Source organism: Saccoglossus kowalevskii, chromosome 10 (genome assembly GCF_978046115.1).
Source record: "Saccoglossus kowalevskii chromosome 10, keSacKowa6.1, whole genome shotgun sequence".
NCBI classification, from domain to species: domain Eukaryota; kingdom Metazoa; phylum Hemichordata; class Enteropneusta; family Harrimaniidae; genus Saccoglossus; species Saccoglossus kowalevskii.
The window spans coordinates 34,103,656-34,128,494 of NC_140650.1; the positions used below are offsets into that span (position 1 = coordinate 34,103,656).

The window sequence follows — 24,839 nt, forward strand, 5'->3', positions numbered from 1 at the left end:
AGCTGAACTCGGGGGTGATAAGCTTGAAATAGGACCGAAACAGTTCGCATGAGGGCGTAGGTCGACAGAAGCGAAACCTGGGAGCTTCCAGGAAGTGCTAGTGGAACAGACAATCTGCCCGCAAAAATGCAGAGACTGACTTATCGCTAATGCGCAGAGGCCCCTGCAGTCGTTCGGGCTGGGTCAGCAAACAAGGCCTGACCCGCTACGACGGGGCCTAACCTGAAGAGACCCTGCTCAATAGATTGGGTGTCTCCTAGGTAATAGTTGATGAAGACGTTCTGCGTTCTCCAGAAGCCTGCCCTCAGAATGTGTTTGAGGGGGGGCACCTGACGCTAGCGCTAGTGAGTTAGCAATCGCACGGACCTCATGTTCTTGTACTTGGTGTCTCTGCAAGGTCTGTGTTGAGGAGGATCGTGTATTATAGACCTCCAGTACAGTCGCAGTAATCCACCTGGGGATGGAAGTCGGGGAAACCGGCTTATCCCGCTTGTCAGGGCCGTAACGCAAAAACATGTGTTTGGTTCCCCGTCTAGAAAACCTGGTACGGTTCTCGTAGCAACTCAGCGCTCGGACCGGGCAGAGAAGCAATTCCTCCTGATCCTCCGGACTGACAATATTTGCCAGCCGGGGGATGACAATCGGTTGAGGATCGTGTCCTGGGATTTGGTTCTTGGCGAGAACCCGATTCGTGTCTTAGTACAACTTGATCGCCCATGAAAGCGGCACAACCCTCCGCAAAGGATAGTGCGCGCCTAGCTTTGACCGGCGCCTACCTGAGGCGAGGGCCAGTAGGAAGACTATTTTCCACATCAAAAAATTGAGTGGTGCTGATTGGAGAGGCTCAAAAGGCAGTCTGCTTAGAGCAGACAACACAGCCGACGAGTCCCAGTTGGGCGGCTCACTTGTATGGGGTCTTGGCATCTGGAAAGCAGTAAATAGTCTCCTAAAAATAGGACAATCGGCTAGTCTTGTTCCCGTACGTTTGAATGGTGGGGCACAAGGCCGACCTGTAGCCAACGATCGCTGCGTAGGACAAACCCACTTCGTCAAACAGGTGGACGAAGGAGCCTGCTACCTGGCCAATAGAGGGATGGTATCGATCAATCTCCCTTCCGCTACACTAACCAGTGTATGCTCGCAGCCTAGAAATGTAGGCTGCATTGGTGGAATCCCTGTTCGCCCTGGCCAGGACGTTGGCAGCCCGCTCAGATAAAGCTTTCGTATGTGCGGGTCTAATGAGAGCCTCTATGCGGGTAAGTGATACCCGCTGGGCTTGTGGTAGTGCGCCGTCTGGTTGGGACGGTAAGTCCGGAAGCTGGTGTTTCGACTATCGTTTCCGACAGAAGTGGAAACTAGGCCCTGTTTGGCCAATTGGGTGCAACCAATGATAATATGCAGGTGTGCATCTGTCGAAGTCTTCTCCGGTGCCCGGTGGACTAGCGGGAAGGGAGGAAAAGCGTACACAACTAAGTGGGTCCGCGGGGTAGCAAAGCGACCCAGGCCCAGGCTCCTGGAGTCAGCAGGAGTGTTACGTACGTTGGGAGCTTGGTGTTCCGGGGTGCGGCAAACGGTCTAACCTTGGACCGTCCACAGCCGAAACAGCCTGGAGGCTACCCACTGGGGTATCAGCCACTCCGTGTTCTGGAGACGGAGTCGCCCTGAAAGGGCGTCGCCAGACTGTTCCTCACCCCTGGAAGGTGGTGTGCGGTTAGCTCCACATTGTATTCCAGGCACAAAGGAGGATTTTGCTCCGCTAGGACTGACAACGATGGAAAATGCGTCCCCCCCTCCTTCTTGAAGGAGACCACCGCTGCGGTGTCTGTGCGGAGCAGGACTCTGTGGTCTCGAACTACGGGTAGAAAACGTGGTAGTGCTAAGTACACTGCTCACAGTTCAAGCCGGTTGATATGGTGGTCCCAAAACCATGCGGAAGTCATATCCTTGGGCTTGTTCGTCCAATAGATGTGCTCCCCAACCCTGGGGGGAGGCATCTGTTACCAGAGTCATACCTGCGGCGAGCGGGTCCAAGGGGGCCCCTCTGCCCGAGGTTGGTCAGTAACGACCACCAGGGCAGGGCTTCCTTCACTTGGTCCGAGATCGAAACCCGCCTATTTAGTTCCCATAGGAGAGCTCGCGTTATAACAAGCGTTATACCGAGCGGCTGCGTAGTGCGGCCTGGGGAACGACCCTTCGAACCGAGGTCATCATTCCGATGATCCGCATTAGTTCACGGAGGGACACCAAGGGAACGCTGACTAGGCATTCGGCTAGGCTGCTTAGCGCTAAGCAATATGCTTGAAATAGCTAAGCCAAGCTTACCTCTGTGTCAAAACTCCATGCCCAGGGACACCAACTGCGCGTTGGCTCGAGGTGGGACTTGTCGATTTACTAACGAGCCCAACTGGTGAAGTAAATCCTGTGTTAGCCTGATGCGTTTGGCTATTACCCCTTGCCCGGGTTGTTGGTAACCAGTAGTCTGGGTACGGATTGAGGTGTACCAACATCTGGTGAAGCAGCAGCACTACCTGTTTCATCCCTCTGGTGAACACGTAGGGCGCTGTGCCTAACCCGAACGGAGGGGGCACCGAAGTTCGAATACTTGGCCCAGCTGGGCGATTCGAAGGAGATGGCAACTCGCTAGGTGCATCAGTACGTGCAGGTAGGCCCCGCTTAAGTCTAGCGGGGCTAGCCAGTCAAAACAATGGATGGAGAGAAGAACCCTGAATGGTGTCTCCATGTGGAACCGATCAAGGGACACATACTGATTCAGTCTGTCTAGGTCCAAAACTGGACGCCTGCCACTTGTAGATTTGGTAATAAGAACACATTTGGGTAGAAGCCTGGACTTAGTTCCGGCTGATGTACCCTGTGTATGGCGTCTTTCCCCAGCAAACTGCTACTTCCTGTCTAATTGCTTCCGCCTTGCGGGAGTCCCCTGGCAGTGCCCAACAGGGGAGACACTGACGGGGGGAAATGGAGATTTCAGCGGTATGCCGTAAACGGATGTCACCACCTGGAAAGGTCCAGGTATCGGACACCCGCCGTCTCCAAACCGGACTACACCGGCGCAATCTGTGTACGACAGGGATGTGTGGCCATGTGTTCGGCAGTTGCGAGGGGGGGGGTGCTCCCTTCCCCCATGAGGTGAGTTCCCCAAGGCCTGAAGTAGTCACTAAGTTGTGACCTGGCCACTCACCGAACACGTGCCTGCCCCCCCCCCCCCCCCCGTTGCAGAGGTGAGCGTCAAACATGCTTCCCCTGCTGCCGGGTAGACGTCCGCCCAGAGAGGGTGAGGAGCCACCACCTGGCTCTTACCTCCCTGGGGGGCGCGCCACTACCCTTCCCTCCTATGGAAGGGTATAAGCGCTTGCCTCCTGGCTGACTCCAGCTAGCGGACAACGCCCTAGGGCATTGTGTTTTCTGTGCTTGGGGTCCCCTCCGCTTGCCCATGGCAGGACCAACTGGCTAGCGGATTCGATCTGAACCCTCTGATTCATTGCACTCTGAAGCTCCGAGACTGTACCCACCATTCCCTGAACAAAGAGGGTGGAGGGTGTCCAGTCTGCGTCACTGAGGTGGGGACATACCCCGGCTCAGCTTGTCGGCGAAAACATGTGCGTCTAAGGCCGCGTCTCGTAGCACAGTAGTGGCCCTGGCCAAGCGAGCCAGGCAACACTAGGGGGTGTCGCACGTAGATGTGCGGTGGCCCACCAGTAAAAATGTCGCCTGGTCTAGGAGGCTGGTGCGTTCTGCCTCCAAGGTCACCAGAGTGCTGGGCACGCATAATAATGCGCTCAAGCAACTCTGCCCTCAGGGCTAGATGGGTCGTCCTCCATTGGCAAAGACACCCATGGAACGCGGCTATTCCCCTTTGCCCGGTTTGCCAAATTCATGGTACCGGGGTCTGGGGAAGGAACCTTGGAATCTGGTTGGGGGCGTTTTGGTCTCATCCCACGCTATGGGGTCTGATCCCGAAACACACCGACCGGGTAGCGTTCGGTCCAGTGGGAAGTGTTGCCTAACGTTATCCCCACCCGGGGGCCTTAAGCATTACATCCTCCGCGGCTGACCAACGCCGCCCATCAACATCGTTTGCGTGCTCTGCGCCCCACTCCGCACTCAGACGGACAGGGGAGAGATGTGCCGACGGGGTTGCTTTGGATCCCGACGCCCGTGATCCCATAAGCGTTGAAGCAACCTTAGGTGGTCGCTTTAGGATCAAGGGTGGGGGTATATACATCGTATCACTGGGATCGATGATACTCCGCCTCACACCAAAAGCGTGGCTCACCGAGTCATACAGATGGAAGACTCTGAGGGACCGCCCGGAGTACCGGCTGTATCCAACGCGAGCGAACTGCGTCTCCTTTAACTTAAAATATGTGAGAGGGAGCGTGTTCGACTGTGCGTCTCATGATAGGGTCGGTTCCCTCTGGGGACGCCCATAGGTCGGTAAGAAAGGAGTCAAAACCCACAGCGGGGACCGGACACAAAGATAAATTCGTTACCGTTGTACCGTTACCGCGTGACGAACCCTAGCTGGCTGAAAGTGGGGGGGTCAACGCGTGCCCTGCCCTGAAAGCCCTGCCCCGAGATCGGAGACTTGGCTGCCAGCACCCCGTTGGCATTCAGAGAAGGACCGGTGCAATTAGCCTGAGCCTCGGCCACCCCCCAAAATAGTGGGAGAGCCGTGACTGGGAACGGGGGTTCCCCGGAAGAGATGTGTTTGAAAGCAAACATGCTTTCGTGTCTCTTCCTGCTTGCCCACCGAGGGGACACAGTGGAGACAGCTCGCTCCGACTGCGTCTGATCTACCCGGCCTCAACTCGGAGGCAAACCCGGTGCCGTGCGAGGAAGGGTCCACAAAGAGACCCGCAACGGGCCCCATAGGAGGAAAGCCTCCAGGGGCACAGCCTCGCTGCAGCCGGTAAAATCGGGTAAACCACCGCCTGAAAAAACAGACTGTGAGGATGCCCTCCGATCAGCGGGGGAGACCGAGAAAAATATCGGTACCTCCACCGTCAGGCCTCTTACTCGACGTCCCGGTACATGAAGTACCGGTAGCCGAGCGTGAGGACTTTCCACTCATGCAAAACACGCAACTCACTTTAACCGATTTGTTTACTGGACGCACGACCTTGCTGTGACGCGGTCAATCTCAGCGATTTTGATGGCTCTGAAAGAAAATCTCAGGCCTCAGAACTCCAGTGAAAAAAAAAAAACACGCTTTCACGCAAAAACCCCGAAACCCGCACGTAGCTACGACAAAGTATCTCGGATGCGGGTTCTATGCTGGTAAATTCTGAATATAACCACTGCATGGTCGACTCGAAACACGAGGAGACCGGAAAGAAAACGGCAGCGAGCTCTGGTGCTGTCATTACATCTATATATTGCTAAATACATTGAAAATAAAAGATGACATGCATGAGGGAAACGAATTACAGTTGTAAAAGGTGCCGCCATGAAATCAACATGTGACTACGTAGTGGCACCGGATTTTGATTTCTTTGCTGTGAAAAATACTACACACAAAGGGGAAAACGACACGAGGGTAAAAATGACAAGGAAAACTTATCCTACCAGCTACCATGTCGGATGCCGAGCAGCGACAACAACCCAAGCTATAAATCCGGACAGGAAAAAAAAAGCAGGCGATCCAGCAGAGCTCGCTAGATTTCGTCTCCACTCGAGGCGGAGAGAAATTAAGAGTGAAGGATGGCTACCTGTGGCGCTGCCGGGTGGCCTCGGTCACGTGGGTTCGTGACGTAAGGGGTAAAAGAATCTTGAGGTCATGGGGCTTCCCCTGACCTGGATTCTATCTCTCCGTCACCGGCAGAATCGCTGATTAATGCCTACAGTTCAAAATAGTCATTTTGACTGACCGGAGTCTATGGTGGGTAATTGAACGTAGTGAATTACAATTTAAAAATTGTACATTTGGTCATTAATATGTATGGATTTCAACTAAAAACTAATCAGGTCTGCACATTATCCCAGAGAACCCATGTACCATGGAAAATGTTTAAAATTGGCTAATTAATATGCAAATTAGGGAAGTGATATTAACTGATATAGCATATCTGGAAGTAATCTGATCCATATTCAGTAGCACTTTGAAGATATTGTCACAAAATAAACACATCTGATGCTGATCAACCTATACAAACAATTAGTCAAACAGTTTTTCAGAAATTGTTGAAAATATAATTCTTACCAAATATAACAAAAATGTTTGAATAGAGAATTAATGATTGTATCACCAAATAAACAAATCTGACAGAGATCCAGCAAATTTAATGTACCCACATTAGCAACAAAAAACTACTCAAAGTATCAAAAACAGACTTTATCTATGAAATCATCTACCAAATGACATTTGCACAGCACCAAATGTTCACACATATTTCATCAAGCATTCCTGTGAACTGTCATTGGGCATCATTTGATGGATATCAGGTGCTATATGAACTATATATATTATTATATTATATTATTATTATCAAAATATTGGACTAGTAGATTTTAAGAAAAAGCTGAAAACATATTTTTTTACCAAAAATGACAAAAATATTTGCTAAAAATAGACAACCAATAATTTCAACTTGAAATGAACAAATTTGACAAGGGCCCCCTCAAAATACCTACAGATAAAAAAGCAAAGCAATTAGGTTATCATTTTTTAAGAAGTCGAAAATGCCAACCTAATTGACAATGAATGCAGACTGACCACCAGTATCATCATAAGCTCTGCAGAGCTAAAAATGTGTTGGATATGTAAAAATTTACTACAGTTAATAATCGATATAACATTTATCTGAATATACAAACATAAATAATGTACTAGTATGTTCCATCAACAAATACAAATATCTAGCAGAATTGAATGTCTTTAAAGTAAGGTTGACCACAATCAAAACTATCAAGTATAAACTGCTACATACTGTCAACAGCATCCTTTGTTTCATTCTGAATTCTCGCAGGGATGTCTTCAAACATTTGTTCTCCCTAAAAGATAACATATAAAAAGAACTAATACATTATTCACTTCACACAAGTCACTTTCTACCACATGGTTACATAATACTTTCAAACCAAATGGTCACATCAAACCATGTCGTCACTTTGCAGTTTTCTATGCTATTTAGCACTGACAACAAACAGCTGTCAATTTGGATTTAATGATTTTGCATGACAACAATTTTTACAGATAATCATCCAGTATATTTTAATTGATTCAAAAGTAAATATATTTTGCATTTTTATTTGTATTTTTACAAGCAAATAGAAAGTATACTATCAATATTTTTTTAGCGTTCCAAATTTTATGTTTTTAAAGTATGTTTTCCCAAATATTCCAGATGCCAGAGTTACCTACAAATGTAATTTTATTTCTGTATACGTTAACCTAGCAACAATCTAGGGTAAATAGACAGAGGCATATTTTAACGACAGTTTTTAAATGATAGTGGAGTGAGCATGGATGGGTACAAAGAGGGCAGCTAGAGAACTATAAAATACAGCTGAGAAACACATGGCTTACCAGTTCAGGAAGATAATTTTTTTTAAGAGAAAATGAAATAATATTACTATATGCAATACGAGACTATGCAAAACTGTCCAATGAGGCTAGAACAATTATACACAAGTTGCTTGCTTAGTTTTAAACGCAAAATTATTGAATAAAAAATGATTTACAACCAGTGAAGGTAATGGTAGTATTCTACTTACAGCTTCTGCTTCTGCTTTAGGGTTAGTAGCCAGAAGACTATCTAACGCTGTTTCTGCAACAACTGTTTCACCGTCTGGATAAGTTCCACCACTGTCTGCAACCTGTAAAGCAAAAGAAGTACTTTATACGATAAGCATTGCTTCATTGGGCCCTATCACTCATAAACCTAACCCTGCCTTTCATAACCTTCCCACATTTTAATTGTATATGCCCCTCTACAGTATACATATACCGGTAGTTATATGGAGGGAATGTATAATTACATTGGTAGAAGAGGGTTAAGTGTTAGAGTGAGAGTTTAGGTGAGGGGAGGGAGCTGTAAGGAACATTTAGCTCTGCTGTCATCGTAGATGACAGAGTGGTAACTAGGTGATTGTTCGTCTGTGATCTGTCAACAATTACATTTCCCTATTCTTCTTAAAAGCTACCAGCTCAACTAATTGCTTTGATATTTGGTACGTTGGTACCTAGCTTCGGTGGACTTGGCAGATTTGGCATTTTGTGATGACTCCTTCATTCCTCTATTTTTGGTGGATATTTTTGTCATTTTTGATTTCTTGCAAAACTACCAGCTAAAATGTGTTGATACTTGGTGTGTTGGTACCTTGGATCAACTCTGTCAGATGTGTTTATTTCATGACGATATCTTCAATTCTCTATTTTTGTTGAATATTTTTGTTACTTTTTGTTAAAAAAATGCTATTGTTGTTAATGCTACTTCTTGAAAATCACTACTCCAATTACTTTGCAGAAACAGCTGAGCTATTTTGAACTAGGCAACTGAATTGGGCCTTCAAACCTACTGCATTGTTCCCATGTTGGCCTTAAATGTACAAACGAAGGTCCTAAAATATCCTTAAATAGGTCTTAAATAAGGAAAACATCTTAAATATAAGCCTTTTTTTCAAACTTGTTGCGTTTGTAGTGGTAGTTGTTGTGATAGTTCCTTGGAATGCAGTAATTCAGTAGTCACTGACTTAACATATGCACTAGTTACGATGGGACTCTAGTTGATGTACTGATAAACCATGTAGAAACACTAAAGTGTGAGCTTGAATATCAGAATTGTCAGTCTCTGGTGGTGGGGAAATTGTCTGTTTGTCCCTATCCACCAATGATTTAAACAGGTGTGTCTTTTTATCAATTTCTGATTCTGTCCTTCAATATACTTGCTGCATTACAACCGCAGAAACAAACTAGCAAACTGACCATATCAAGTTGAAGTATGGAACAATTCCTCAGTTGATTATACAGTCTTTCCAGCCTCTTTGGGTTGAATAATGAAATTGGTTTGTGAGAATTAAAGGCTTACGTAATTTGAAAACACAGCTTTAACCATAAAAAAAAACAGCCGCAACAATACTGCCACAATTGCTTGCTGCGATGGCTTCCCTGAAGCGATGTGATCCTCAGATGACTTGACCAACTCCACATAGCTAGACGTAGACACAGATGGGGCAACCAATAGTGATGATTTAGAAGCCATACTAAACAGGATATCCTTCTGTATTGCTAAATACTAAAAACGTAGACCCTCCACATTCCTAGACAATGTCTCTTTGACGGAAAGAGGAATACTGATCATTACATAGTCTATCTGTGACTTCTTGGTAGAATAACATGACCTGTTGCTGATCATATTGATGTCAGACGAGTACTGGCATAACTTGGATAGTGGAATCTCGTTCACAATTGATTTACACATCGCTGAAGCATATACAGCCACAGTCGGTAAAGCAAACGCAGCTCAGGTGACACTCACAAGCAATGATAAAGACTTGTACTTACGAGCTTTCAAATTCACATTCTGAAAAATCTGACTTTATCTGGGATCCCAGCATGCCACACTGTGTCAAAGGTTAGCAGCGGATTATATAACCCATTATTAATTAATAAATAAATAGTGGTAGTGACTGGAAGTGATGATATAAACAAGTTATACTTACAAACATACTAAAATCTCGACTGCAAGTCAAAACACTGGTATCAGGACGTTCCGATGGACAATTAGTTGTGCCACAAGAAGTGAACTCAGTATCCAAGTCACTTTTGAAATCACTCACACTTGTGGCATAGGCTGTATAGTCAGTGTTTAAAACACCAGCAAGGACATCTAACTCTTTCAAACCATCGTTGGTTACTTGAATGTCTAAAATAAAATTTATGTGGATTAAGATGATTTTACATGTATTATATTGCTGCTAACATAAAAAGAAACTACACAGTAAATAAACCAAAGTATGGTTGCACATTTTAGCATTTAAATTGAAATTGTGCACATATGTTGTGAATTGTGTAATCTCTTGTGATATACCCAATGCAGCAATGGTTTATTCCTTTATCACTATCACTATTATTTTAAGTCTAGCAACAGGAATGAACAAAAAAAAATACATTGTTCAAAAAATATTGTATTGCAAACTTCCATATTTATTATTGGTATTGCATTCCAAGCAATATATTTCACTCTGAACCCAGTATATTGCCAATGGTGTATTTATTAATTTGTTAATTTTAATTGTAAAGACCCATACTGCTGAGCACAATGATTTTCAATGCTGGAAAACAGCAGTATTAAAAGTAATTGTTTCAAGGAATATTTGCAATTGCTCCAAGGAACACTGGCAATTCTTCCTAGAAATATTGGCAATTGTTCTAAGAAATATTTGCAATTGTTCCAAGAAATATTTGCAATTGTTCCAAGAAATATTGGCAATTGTTCTAAGGAATGTTTGCAAATTGCTTCAAGGAATACTGGTAACTTTTCCTAGGAATATTCGGAATTGTTCTGAGGGAAATTAGCAATTCTTCCCCGGAATATTAGCAATTGTTCTCAAGAATACTGGCAACTGTACCTAGGAATATTCACAATTGTTCCGAGGGATATTAGCAATTCTTCCCCGGAATATTAGTAATTGTTCTCAGAAATATTGGCAATTGCTCCCTTGAATATTGACATTTGTTCCCAATAATATTGGTAATTGTTCCAAGGAATATTGGCAACTGTTTCCAGGAATATTAGCAATTCTTTCCCGGAATATTGGTAATTGTTCCAAGGAATATTGGCAACTGTTCCTAGGAATATTCGCAATTGTTCCGAGGGATATTAGCAATTCTTCCCCGGAATATTGGTAATTGTTCTCAGGAATATTGGCAATTGCTCCCTTGAATATTGACATTTGTTCCCAATAATATTGGTAATTGTTCCAAGGAATATTGGCAACTGTTTCCAGGAATATTAGCAATTGTTCCAAGGAATATTGGCAACTGTTCCAAGGAATATTCGCAATTGTTCCGAGGGATATTAGCAATTCTTTCCCGGAATATTGGTAATTGTTCCAAGGAATATTGGCAACTGTTACCAGGAATATTGGCAATTGTTCCAAGGAATATTTGCAATTGTTCCAAGGAATTCTGGCAACTGATTTCAGGAATATACGCAATTTTTCCCAGGAATATTGGCAATTGCTCCGAGAATATTGGCAATTGTTCCTAAAAATATTGACAATTGTTCAAAGGAAAATTGGCAATTGTTCCAAGGAAAATTGGCAATTGTTCCAAGGAACAGTGGCTGTTGTTCCAAGGAAAATTGGCAATTGTTCTAAAGAAAATTGGCAATTATTCTAAGGAATATTGGCAGTTGGTCCAAAGAATATTGGCAGTTGGTCCAAGGAATATTGGCAATGTTCCAGGGAATATTATCAATTGTTCCAGGGAACATTGGCAATTGTTCAAAGGAATATTGGCAGTTGGTCCAGGGAACATTGGCAATTGTTCCAAGGAAAATTGGCAATTGTTCCAAGAAACATTGGCTATTGATCCAAGGAAAATTGGCAATTGTTGTAAAGAATATTGGTAATTGTTCCAGGAATATTGGTAATTGTTTCAGGAACATTGGCAATTGTTCCAGGGAACATTGGCAATTGTTCTAAGGAATATTGGCTATTGATCCAAGGAAAATTGGCACTTGTTCCAAGAAACATTGGCTATTGATCCAAGGAATATTGGCAATTGTTCTAAGGAACATTGGCAATTGTTCCAAGGAAAATTGGCACATGTTCCAAGAAACATTGGCTATTGATCCAAGGAAAATTGGCACTTGTTCCAAGGAAAATTGGCACTTGTTCCAAGGAATATTGGCAACTGTTTCCATGAATATTCGCAATTGCTCCCAGGAATATTGCCAATTGTTCCTAGGAATATTCGCAATTGTTCCTACTAATATTGACAATTGTTCCAAAGAATATTGACAATTGTTCCAAGAAATATTGGCAATTTTCCAGGGAATATTGGCAATTGTTTCCAGGAATATTCGAAATTGTTCCCAGGAATATTGGCAACTGTTTCCAGGAATATTCGAAATTGTTCCCAGGAATATTGGCAACTGTTCTTAGGAATATTCGCAATTGTTCCTACTAATTTTAGCAATTGTTACAAGGATATTGGTAATTGTTCCCAGGAATATTATCAATTGTTCCTAGGAATATTTGCAATTGTTCCCAGGAATATTGGCAATTGTTTCAAGGAATATTGGCAATTGTTCCAAGGAATATTATCAATTGTTCCTAGGAATATTGGCAATTGTTCCCAGGAATATTGGTAATTGTTCCAAGGAATATTGGTAATTGTTCTAAAGAATATTTGCACTTGTTCCAAGGAACATTGGCAATTGTTCAAAGGAAAATTGGCAATTGTTCTAAAGAATATTTGCAATTGTTCCAAGGAACATTGGCAATTGTTCTAAAGAAAATTGGCAATTGTTCTAAGGAATATTGGCAATTCAGGAATATTACAAGCAAACCAAAGATGAGAAAGCAGTTTTCTTGAGTACTTATAAGTAGCACAAATTGCATCAATCAAACCAAATCAAATGTGCAATTTTTTGACATTCAATATAAACCATCAGTAATACTTACTGTCAACCATATTAATCATACTATCTATAGCAGGCTGTACGTTTTCTCCTAACTGATCTTTAATAGCCACGCCCAGCACTCCACCTATATCTGTTGAACAAATAAACACACTATTACGGTAATAGAACATCTTCCATAAAACACTGGTTAATAAGTCAAAGTTAATCATTCCAAATATACTACAGTAGTATTTTTTTTAATACTTGAATCTCAGAGCAACAGTGTGTCCCAGATATTGTATAAATAAAACATCATGCAGATTGACTTCAAATTTATATTTATGCTTAATATTTCAGTTTTAGCTTTAGAAATTTGATTTACTGTTTTATTTCCAAAAGCTGTTGGTCTTTGTGAACACTTACCTGAAAAATCATCAAGGATCTGGTTAATTGCCCAAGTGGTTTGATCAACAGCAATGAACTCTACCTCCTGTGTAAGACACAAGTTCCAAGTAAACAATTAAGTCATTTTCAATGACATATTCCCGGTTGTAAAGACGCATTATAAATATATATAGACTTGAACAGTCCAGGCATGTTTGAAATATAGAAGTGTCAATATGTCACAATCAATTTTTTATTAACTCATAACAACCTACTGAAGGAGGTTAAAGGTTACAACAACAACAAATTACAGATAAAAATTAATCAAATTACAATGGCTAATATGATGTCTGATGTAAGTTTGAATCTAGGCATGTTAAATATATGGTTCAGGAACTGCATTTCTTGCAAGCAAAATGGCTACCAGATGGACATTTTGAATGCAATCCAAAAAATAAAATGAAGATCCTATTATATTCAACATATGTTGATAAAATCAATGTATAGTAATACTAAATACGCCATCAAGACTAACCAAGGTTATTGTAAACCCTTCATGTCTTCTAGTGATGTTAAACAAGGGTGCAATTTAAGTCCCCTGTTGTTTAATATCTATATCAATGATTTATCTGAAAGTCTAGTACAAACTGAACCTGTCAGGCTGTATGACATGTCATTTAACTGTCTACTCGTTGCGGATGACATTGTCATACTGTCAAATTCAGGTTCTGGGCTACAAGACAGTCTAAATCTCATTAATGACTACTGCAAAAAGTGGAAACTGACTGTCAACATCAAAAAAAAAGTTATTATTTTCAACAAAAGGGGGAGAAAAATTATTGACATTTTTTTTCTAGGCGATGAACAAATAGAAGTAGTATCTTCATATACATACTTAGGGATCACCTTTCAGAATAGTGGCAATTTTACAGTCGCTGTTAATAACCTTGTAAAGAAAGCACAGCGAGCACTAGGGGTCCTAAAACAAACTCTGCTATTAAACAACATTATTGCCTCACCAATTAATGCAATTAAACTATTTCGTAGTTCTGTTATGCCTATTCTACTATACGGCTCTGAAATTTGGGCAGCTTTTAATTTTAAACCTAATATCACCCCTGAATTATTTATTCAGAAATTATTTAGTGATAGCTCAAAAATTGAATCAATCCACATCAAATTCTGCAAACAACTACTTGGTGTTCACAAAAGGGCAAGTAATATTGCTGTTAGAGCAGAGCTTGGTAGTTATCCCCTAATTAGTGAAATTCATACCCAAATGTACAAGTTTTGGTTAAGAGTAAAAAATAAAGAATGCAGTAATATAGTGCACTGTGCTTATCAGTCAGAGTGTACAATCAATAGTAATTCATGGGCAAACTTTGTTAGCAAACTACTTGAAATAACTCGATTAAATGAAACAGATCATAATGCTAACATTTTTAGAAACAATCTTAAAAGAATTTACTATGAAAAAATTTGGTTGCCAACTCTATCCAAAAAAGAACATAATAAACTACGTATTTACAATAAATACAAATCAGATTATGAATTTGAACCGTATCTGAATAAAATTAATAATTTAAATCACAGAGTAAGTGTAACCAAATTTAGAATTTCAGCACATAAATTACCAATTGAAAAATTAAGATACCAAAAAATACCCTCAGAGCAAAGATTTTGCACACTGTGTTCTGATCAGTCTGTTGGTGATGAAATGCATGCTCTTTTTGACTGCAAACTGGATGAAATTGTAAAGGCACGTAGCTACTTTTGGAATACTCTATCATTATACAATGATAATATTTTAAAATTACCAAAAGAAGATATGTTTGTGCATATTATGGGAATAAAAGACAGTTTCATTGCCAATAGTCAAGGAAAGTTTATTAACATAATTTTACAATGTAATACCTAATAGTTGTTAGTGTTATCTGTTTTAACATTTTATTTTATTTTTTATATCTGTATTTCTTGTTATTGTGTTGTTGTTGTTTTTGATTATTGACCATGGTTAATGTATTCCCAATTCATTAATTTGAGTCAAATAAAATATACTATACTATACTATACTATACTATACTATACTATACTATGTACCAAGTTTGAATAGAATCCATCTATGCATGACTGTGACTATGTTACAAAATGGTGAAAATGCTTGATTTTGAGCTTAAAATGGATACCAATCGACCAATCTTCAATCAGATGATGAAACAAATGTATGTGCATATATCGAATATGATGTATGTATGCAGTTTCAACTTGATCGATCCAGGCATTTCAAATATATGAACCTAGAACTGAATTCTTTAAAACAAAATGACCACCAGGCCACCATTTTGAATCAGATCATGAAACAAATACATGTGCTTATATAATGTCTGATGTATGTGTGAATTATGAACTGGTTTTGCCAAAGCATGTGTGAGATATGCTTGAATACGAACAGGCGGATACATGGAGGCAAGCACAGGTTCACACAAATGAGATATGCTTGAATACCAACAGGTGGATGAATGGATGCATGCACGGGTCCACACAAATGAGATATGCTTGAATATGAACAGGTGGATGAATGGATGCATGCACGGGTCCACACAAATGAGATATGCTTGAATATGAACAGGTGGATGAATGGATGCATGCACGGGTCCACACAAATGAGATATGCTTGAATACCAACAGGTGGATGAATGGATGCATGCACAGGTCCACACAAATGAGATATGCTTGAATATGAACAGGTAGATGCATGGATCCACACAAATGCACGCACAAGTCAATGTTTTCAAACTTTTGAATGATGAATAACAATTGATTTCTTGTAATGCTTTTAAAGGTAAAGTATAATTCATAGGTTGTGTTTTATTTTCCCTAAGGATTGCTTTTATTTTTACTTTAAAGTAAATCTACCACTCTTGTTGTGACAATTTGAACAGGTATATAACCATTGTTTGTGAAATTATGGTCGCTAATGAAAACTATTGCAGAGTTGAGGACACTCATTTTCAAGACAAAATTTTATAAAATTGCCTTGGCATCATAGGAATAGTACCAGTAAAAAGAAAATCATTGTTTTTTCAAAGGGCACTAAGGCAAATGCCTTTAATGTCTCATTCTAATCCCCGATATTGCTTGTTCTGATAACTTTCCTAAATGTTCCTGGTATAATATTGTCGCATACGACTTATTTACCACTTCCGTGTCACTGAGAATGTTCTAGAACCGTACTGTGTCTGGGTGGAATATTCTAGATTTTTTTTAGAAACTGGTTGAATAGGTAATAGAACACTGTAGGAGGCAATAGAAGGTAATGGAACATTCTAGAAATTTATAGTAAATTCCAGACTCATTATGTATGCTGATGTAATGGTCTATTTATAGACAGTGTGGGTATATATAGGGGAGTTGTTCAGCACTGAGTTCAGATCGGAGATCTCGTTGAATTGTATTGGACCAGGAGTTTAAGTATCTAGTTATTGGAGTAGTGGAGTTTTACCGCGTCATTGTACTTGATGTTTGCAGAGTAAAATAATACCAGTACCAGTTGAAACCTCATCTGTTGACTCCGTGTTCGTATTTTATCATCGCCACCAGGGAAGTCTTTCTGTTACTGTTGCCATTTTGGTATTTGAACCATCACACCTGTACTATACCAATTACGGTAATATTACGTTGCGTGTGACAAATATTTTGACTAACTCTGATAACAAAATCTTACACGTATTTTCACAATATACATACATGTAATTTAAAATATAATAATCATAATATGAGGTTATTACGAGAATACCTCAAAGTATGCATGAAGACAGTACAGCAGGAGTATCCACAGATGCGCAGCGGAGGTCAATGCGACGGCGTACTGTCTTAGTGCATACTTTGAGGTATCCTCGTAATAACCTTATTATTATGCATCTTTTCCTCCAAGGATACATCATGAGAATGTCGAAATCAAAAATGTCATCAGCAAAAGAATCAGCAAACTTCTTTGTGTGGAGTCCGGTCAAACCCTGGTGGCAGCCATGTTTGTTTTTATTATTAGAGGATGCTTATGCACTTAATCATTCCTTATTTGGAATTCGCATTTCCTAATATGGTAGGATGAAAATACCTCATAAAATACCGCAAAATTACGACACGCTTATGGCGTTACAGTGACAGATGTATAATAATAGTAATTAATTTCTATCAGTTGACATCAATAAAATTGTAGCAGTATGAATGCTGTACACATTAATAGATGAATTAGAATAACAGTATTTATCATATAGCATCCTTATAAATATTTAAATTTAAACTATATTTAAAGTCACTGTTTCATATTCCATTACTGATATGGTAGCTATAAAAATTGCAAATGTGTATAGAGTGATAAAGTTTCATCAAAGAACTAAGAATGGGCATGCAAATTGAGGGCATTGAATTTGCAAATAACTTCAGATTTAAACCCCCCCCCCCCCCCACCTGCCAATAATTAAACTCAAAAAGTATAATCTCATAATTTTGTATTCAACTGCATAAGTCAAATAGTAAGAGATACAAAGATATTTTTATGCTATTTTGGAATATTGAAAAATATGATATTTAAATTATACAATAGTTTAAAACATATTCCCTATATTCCTGTGTAATAGATTAAATGAACTTCTTTTAAAGACTTCAAATTGTTTTTGTAGTACTCACATCCACTGTATTGTTGATGTAGTTTAACATATCATCAATACTCCCAAGCAGATTACCACTAAAGTTTTCAATCACATCTGTTTGACGTTCACTCACAAAATATCCACATGCAACTCCTCCACTGAAATAAATAAAATGTATTCAAGTATTAGTTGTATATTACATGTATTACATATTAATTGACCATTTTCCGTTCACTGCGAGAATCACGCGTTATGCGTGAAATCAAACGTAAAAACAGGACAAACAGAGGTCATAGCGTCGTAGTGGCATCAAACATCGCGTGGGATTCGACAAACGCGAAAGTATTTTGGGGACATTTCCACGCTTAATAATGTGCTGTACAGATTTGATGATGGGCAATTTCGATTAAGTAAGGGTATTCAAATGCAATATTCCTCTGTCAAAGATCGGCCGGCCGATGTGAGCTACGTATTAAAGAAATTCGAGTTCAAAATCAAATTGTTTGATTTTTGCCGCAGATGTTCAATGCGTGTCTTTCATGAAACTCACAAGATCTCGCAGTTGAACGGAAAATCACCTATTGTAGAACAAGTCAGTTAGGATCTTAGCACTTATTTGTATAATTGAAATTACACTATTTTTAAATTTAATTTTACTTATCACTTCTGAGTGCCGGACGGCGCTGTCCACTGCTGTCCAGCATGGGGAGAACCCTGCTTATGTATAACTTATTAGCATTGTTTTATTTCTTAAACAGGCACATAGTCATATTCCTGTTTCATTGGAGTTCATGTAATATTAAATACTACAGTTCAACATGTGACCTAGTAATACAGCATGTCATATGGGAGTAAATGTAAGTCTGTCTCCTTATCCTGCAACTTATGGCTAGCAAATTTCTGAGAGAATCAAGTCAAATGATTATTTCATCAGAACTGCACGAGAGATTTATTAAACCCACACTGAAATCAGTGTTTTCTATTCTACTTATTTATTAAACCCACACTGAAATCAGTGTTTTCTATTCTACTTATTTATTAAACCCACACTGAAATCAGTGTTTTCTATTCTACTTAATTATTAAACCCACACTGAAATCAGTGTTTTCTATTCTACTTATTTATTAAACCCAGACTGAAATCAGTGTTTTCTATTCTACTTATTTATTAAACCTACACTGAAATCAGTGTTTTCTATTCTACTTATTTATTAAACCTACACTGAAATCAGTGTTTTCTATTCTACTTATTTATTAAACCCAGACTGAAATCAGTGTTTTCTATTCTACTTATTTATTAAACCTACACTGAAATCAGTGTTTTCTATTCTACTTATTTATTAAACCTACACTGAAATCAGTGTTTTCTATTCTACTTATTTATTAAACCTACACTGAAATCAGTGTTTTCTATTCTACTTATTTATTAAACCTACACTGAAATCAGTGTTTTCTATTCTACTTATTTATTAAACCTACACTGAAATCAGTGTTTTCTATTCTACTTATTTATTAAACCTACACTGAAATCAGTGTTTTCTATTCTACTTATTTATTAAACCTACACTGAAATCAGTGTTTTCTGTTCTACTTATTTATTAAACCTACACTGAAATCAGTGTTTTCTATTCTACTTATTTATTAAACCCACACTGAAATCAGTGTTTTCTATTCTACTTATTTATTAAACCTACGCTGAAATCAGTGTTTTCTATTCTACTTATTTATTAAACCTACACTGAAATCAGTGTTTTCTATTCTACTTATTTATTAAACCTACACTGAAATCAGTGTTTTCTATTCTACTTATTTATTAAACCCACACTAAAATCAGTGTTTTCTATTCTACTTATTTATTAAACCTACACTGAAATCAGTGTTTTCTATTCTACTTATTTATTAAACCTACACTGAAATCAGTGTTTTCTATTCTACTTAATTATTTTATAGTTTCATCAAAAGGTTGTTCTAAAAATAATGTAATTTGACATGGACATTTTAAATCTCGAAAATAACATTAATTTCAATAATATATTATCATCAAAATTGGATAAACTAGCTGAAATATTTAAGAACCTGTTTGTTTGCATAGTACTTATACTCACGCTAATATGGCGGTCACACTGAACAGTATGACTGAGTAAGTAACTTTCTTGCAGCACATATTGGATGACTGTTTCTGGTACATCTTCCCTCCACAGTTACCGCACATCCGACAACAGCAGAAACAACAACACACCAATGGGAATATTAAAAGAAATAGAAATCCCAATACTATGCAGATGGCTATTCCCAGGAAAACATCAATATTCTGTGAAGAAGTAAATTAACAGTGAGTTTAAGATTGAATTCATTACAGAAAGATATTAGAACCCAAAGTTAAAATTTTGTGCTACAGTCATTACAATCCAAGCCAAATACCAAGTAATGTGCAGTGGTGATTGAACTCCAGATTATTCTGAGATTATATGTTCATCTTACTTTCATTATTATTGGTTCATATCATCATGATTCTCAAAGTTATGCCCCCCCCCCCAAAAAAATCATGTTGTATGTTGCCATGGTAATGGTAGGACAGGCTTAAAAATAAAATAGTAACTTTTAGGCACACACTCAAGCAAATTAGACTGAGATATGTCTGAGATTATTACTATTATTTTGCGCAAAGGTAGGATCAAAAATCGAGTTTTAGGCCATTGTCATGGTAACAGTAGGTCAGAACTTTTTTTTTTAATTTTTCAACTTTTTTTAGAGTGCAGGTGTGACCTACCTGTAAAGTTTGACCAGGGTCAAATTTCCTGGCAATGAAAAAAGATATCAAGTGGCATTTTGTGGGGATCCTTCATACTTTTTTACAAGTACATGTACCGGCACCCATAGCAATGGTATCGGGAAATAGAGATGGTCAAATAACATTTAATAATGTAGATGCAAATTTATTCCTGTATCCTCAAATTCAAGTTTTTGAGAGCAATTTATGTCTTTCCCAGAAATTGTCAATTTTTCAAACAAATGAATCCATTTCCACTGACAATCCCTGACAGCTTTCACCCATATGTGACCTGATTTGTATATAATGGCATCAAACAGGAATGTGTTAACCTCATGGTCTTACATGTTGCAAAGACAGCAATACCTGTACCCATACAGTAAGTAGAGAACTAGTCTAATGAGTACATGTATTTTACTGTAGATACACATTATACTATGCTGTCCAAATATTCCTGAATGTATTCTTTAGCTTATGTTAATAAATTACATTGTAATGATGATTATCCCAAGTATCATGCCTGTTCTATGAAATAAAGTCCATTTAGATATTTTCGATATCCTACCCTATTGGTGATCTGAACAGTCAATAACTGGTTGGATCATAGTAATGTTTCCGTATACGTTGTCAAGGGATATTTTGATAAGCTGTAATGAATTGTTCTTATTTTTGTAATAATGTAATTTAAATAAATAAATAGGAAATGTCAATTCGTAGACATGGGCAAGGTGTAAAATGTAATCGACTATTTTATTTGTCCATAATTTGTATAAAGATATTATTTTTTGTAAGCATTTAGGAATTTGCTTTATCTGTAAAGTGTGAAAACTTATTTTTTACTGTAAATGGAACGTATAATGCCGTTTTTATGTCCTGTAACCTGTACCAGCTAACCCCCCCCCCCCCAATATATAAGTAATGCAGACATTCACCAACACACGTTTTGGTTTTAAAGTCAAATGTACTGCCTTCTCCCAACCTCAACTTAGCCACACACGGGATTAGAAATCTCATAGAATACTGTAAAATGACTAATTTTCACTGGGTTTAAATTTCACTGATTTGCCATTTCAGGCATATTCAGTGGGTTTTAAATTCACGGTTTTATCAATTAGATAATGTGTTCTACGCTAAATTTTACATATTCACTGGGTTTTAATTTAGCGCATTTTCCAGTCAGCGAAATAAGCTAAATTAAAACCTGGTAAATAATTAACCCCTTTACAGTATGTGAAAAGCCTTTGATAGATTTACTTCAAAAGTAGTAAAATGTTACAAAAGTCTCATAATCATAAAATAAAATCATAAATACGAAATGTATATGGATTTCTCACAAAAACTCGTAGTTATTATAAATTTGTGCACGTCCTCACCAAAAGTTCTGAACATCCAATATCACACAGTTATTCATTTAAGATACTCTATAACCGACAAAATAATACTTACGTTCATCAAATCATCTTGTAAGTTATCTATAGATGTTCCATTATTCATATACTCAGGTATTATTCCTAGAAATGAGAAAAGTATATTATTAAATACACAATCAGAATTTTAACAGTACATTAAGTGCAAGAATGAACAACATTTTTCAGACAAAACAAAACAAAAGAAAACAAAAAGTTAAAAATATTGACCAAAAAAGATTTGCAAATTACCTAGTGGTCAAGTTTAGAAGACAGATTTTCCACCAAAATTGTTGTTAAGACTGAAAATAACACATGCATGTGCAACAAGATGTATGACATAGATGTATATTATAAAGTTTGAACATGATCTGTCAAGACATGTCAGGGATAAAGCTCATTCATTAAAACAAAATGGTTGCCAGTCGACCATTTTGAATCTGAACTGGAAAACAAAATGATGTGCATCACGGTCCTATAATGTCCAATATATATTTCTAAAACTATTTTTCTTTATTGTTGTTGTGTTTTTATTGTGTTGTTGATGGATTAGTTTCTTGACCATGGACAATGTATTGTAGATTCAAAGTTTTGTGTCAAATAAATTATCTAGAAATCCATCCATACACAACCAAGATCAGGTTCCAGAATGGCAGAAATGCTTGATTTTGATGAATTTTTAACATTGAATCCAATCATAAAACATGTGTATGTGAAGTTTTAATGTGATCAACTAAGGCATGTTTGAAATGCAGATCGAGATGAACTAATAGACAGAGATCATTCCATAAATCTTCATTTATGGTTTGCATCCAATGGACCGAAACTAAATATACCGGTATAATGTTTAGGATATAATGTATTTTTTCAACTACCTGTTTTACCTAATTTCTTTAGAAACCAAAGTATTTTTAATGTACAGTACATGTACCTGTGCTGTCAAGCTTATCAAGTATTCATGCAGGTCATGTTGTTTTTCACAGTATATACTATTTAAGTATCTTTAATTCCACTTAAATTCACAGCACCACAACATACTGGGGGAGGGAGACAGGAGTCAATACATTTTACAGGAGGGTTCATATGAAGATTAGTAGAATTTTATTTTAGGGGATTCTTTTTTTCTTTTCATATAGAAATGACCTGGATAAAATGAAATTCTGGATCTGTCCCTGGGGGACGACATTCGTACTAGTACCCAACTTGCATAATTTAGTTGAATACAAAATAAATGTAGTACATTCCTCACATTAGATATTCATATATTTAGATCCTCACGTCATATTTGCCATAAATATAAATAACCAATTTGTTTTGCCCAAATTGTTGTGTATATATAAACAAAAGAAGACAAAATACTAATCTCAGGTGTAATAAGTATATAATTTGTCATGATAAAAAAGTCATGAAAGAGAAGTAAAGAAAATGTGATACACAGCTCTTGTGACTGAGCTACTGAAGTATGCCCTCTAGTGACCTCATGCATGCTTCACTTCCTTTTTATGCTCACTTAGTTATGGTAACATTGCATTCTGCAATCAAACCCACCTGTACTGCAGAACTTAAACTTCACCAAAGCATATCAAGTTTACCTTGATGCTCTTCATATTCTAGGGCTATAAAGCATTTTGGGCATTGGGAATGGGTGTCCTATCAGCTACAAAGCCCTTGTACATATCTGACAGTAATACAAAGTCTACTTAAAGGATGGTAGTTGTGCAAGGTATATGGTCGAATATAAACAAAGATGGCGACTTTGACTGTTGCACAGATCAACAAATATAAACTGAGACGTTACCAAGCTTTATTGGGGTATTTTTGTATGCTTGATGGTGCAGTGAATTATTAAACATAAAGCTCCTGATGAGTGAGATACAAGTACCTTATGAAACAGTGTTGTAGTGTTTTGATAGTCGCACTCTTGTTTTGTATCTACACTAATTTTTTTTATATATATATATATAAATATATTTTCGATACATATATACATTGGTTTTCATAAAGGCGTAAATTTGTTTCATGGAGATTTATGAATATTTATATAAAATTTATCCCAAAAGATCCTCATGCTTCACATAAGTTCAAAGATGCTTTCATTGGTTGTAAAAAAAGATTTGATATGCCCATTACCCATGAGTCTTTAAGGAGTTTCATCATTGGCCAATTTACTGCCATGATTGCAAAAGATAGATTCCATCAAATTTGTTTAAAATGCTTGAAATCACAGTGGTTCATTCGCTGGAGCAAATTTGAAAGAATACCAGTACAAATCGTATCATAATCGTTTGGTACAGAATGTTAAGTTGCGAAAACAAGCCAGTGTCAAAGAAATATTCTCTACCAATTTACTGTGAACATTTATAAATATTTTATATAAAACGAGACCTTCACGAGAACTAGTTTATGCATTTTTTTATCAAAATTAGTTGTTTAAAATCTACACTTGAAAAGGAATGATGTCAATAAAATGATATGATGTAACCCTGGCTATGTTAATATTCAGTGGAAAATGTAACATCATGGCATTGATTCTTATGGTTTATTAAGTACCCGATATGCATAGGAAAACAACAAATAGTATGACAAGTTTTTATTTCTGTCACATGATAATGTGACCAATTAAACAAGAGAGTCACGCAACTTGTTATTAAACCCCATCTTTATCTCAATCATGTACACGGTTTCAAATACCATGGATTCCCAAGTCAGAGGCCAATGACGACAGAGAATAGAACATTATTTAGAGAAAAACAAATTACATGACCATCAAGCTCTGGATAGGGTATTTACTTGCACATGTTGGCAACTTGCCTGTGTTAATCTGATCAAGTTGTTTTACAAAAGTGGGTTATAATTATCTCTGTAATTAAAAATCTATATTAAAATTGTTTTCTGATATGAAGTAGGAATCATTTTCAACAAATCTACATGTAGATACAAGGCTCCAATTTTTTTTTTAATTTTTTAATTTATATATATTTTTTTTAATTTTTATATTTTTATTATTTTTATTTATACATGTATTTATATTGTTATTT

The 24,839-nt window shown here is 38.1% G+C and overlaps 1 protein-coding gene across 8 annotated transcripts in view; it reads right to left on the minus strand.

Moving 5' to 3' along the window:
* Positions 1–24,839, minus strand: part of LOC102806084 (prominin-1-A-like) — a 69,765-nt gene that overhangs the window by 32,508 nt on the left and 12,418 nt on the right. For all 8 annotated transcript variants that reach the window (XR_014930735.1, XR_014930736.1, XM_085504540.1 and 5 more), the window contains 8 exons: positions 21,842–21,906; positions 19,731–19,936; positions 17,664–17,784; positions 13,014–13,080; positions 12,652–12,741; positions 9,682–9,884; positions 7,735–7,836; positions 6,948–7,011 (listed from right to left, as the gene is read on the minus strand). Coding sequence is in view for 6 of the 8 variants with exons in the window: in XM_085504540.1 (XP_085360666.1) it covers positions 6,948–7,011; positions 7,735–7,836; positions 9,682–9,884; positions 12,652–12,741; positions 13,014–13,080; positions 17,664–17,784; positions 19,731–19,936; positions 21,842–21,906 (918 nt within the window). In the remaining 2 variants the exon portion in view is untranslated. The remainder of the gene's footprint in view (positions 1–6,947; positions 7,012–7,734; positions 7,837–9,681; positions 9,885–12,651; positions 12,742–13,013; positions 13,081–17,663; positions 17,785–19,730; positions 19,937–21,841; positions 21,907–24,839) is intronic.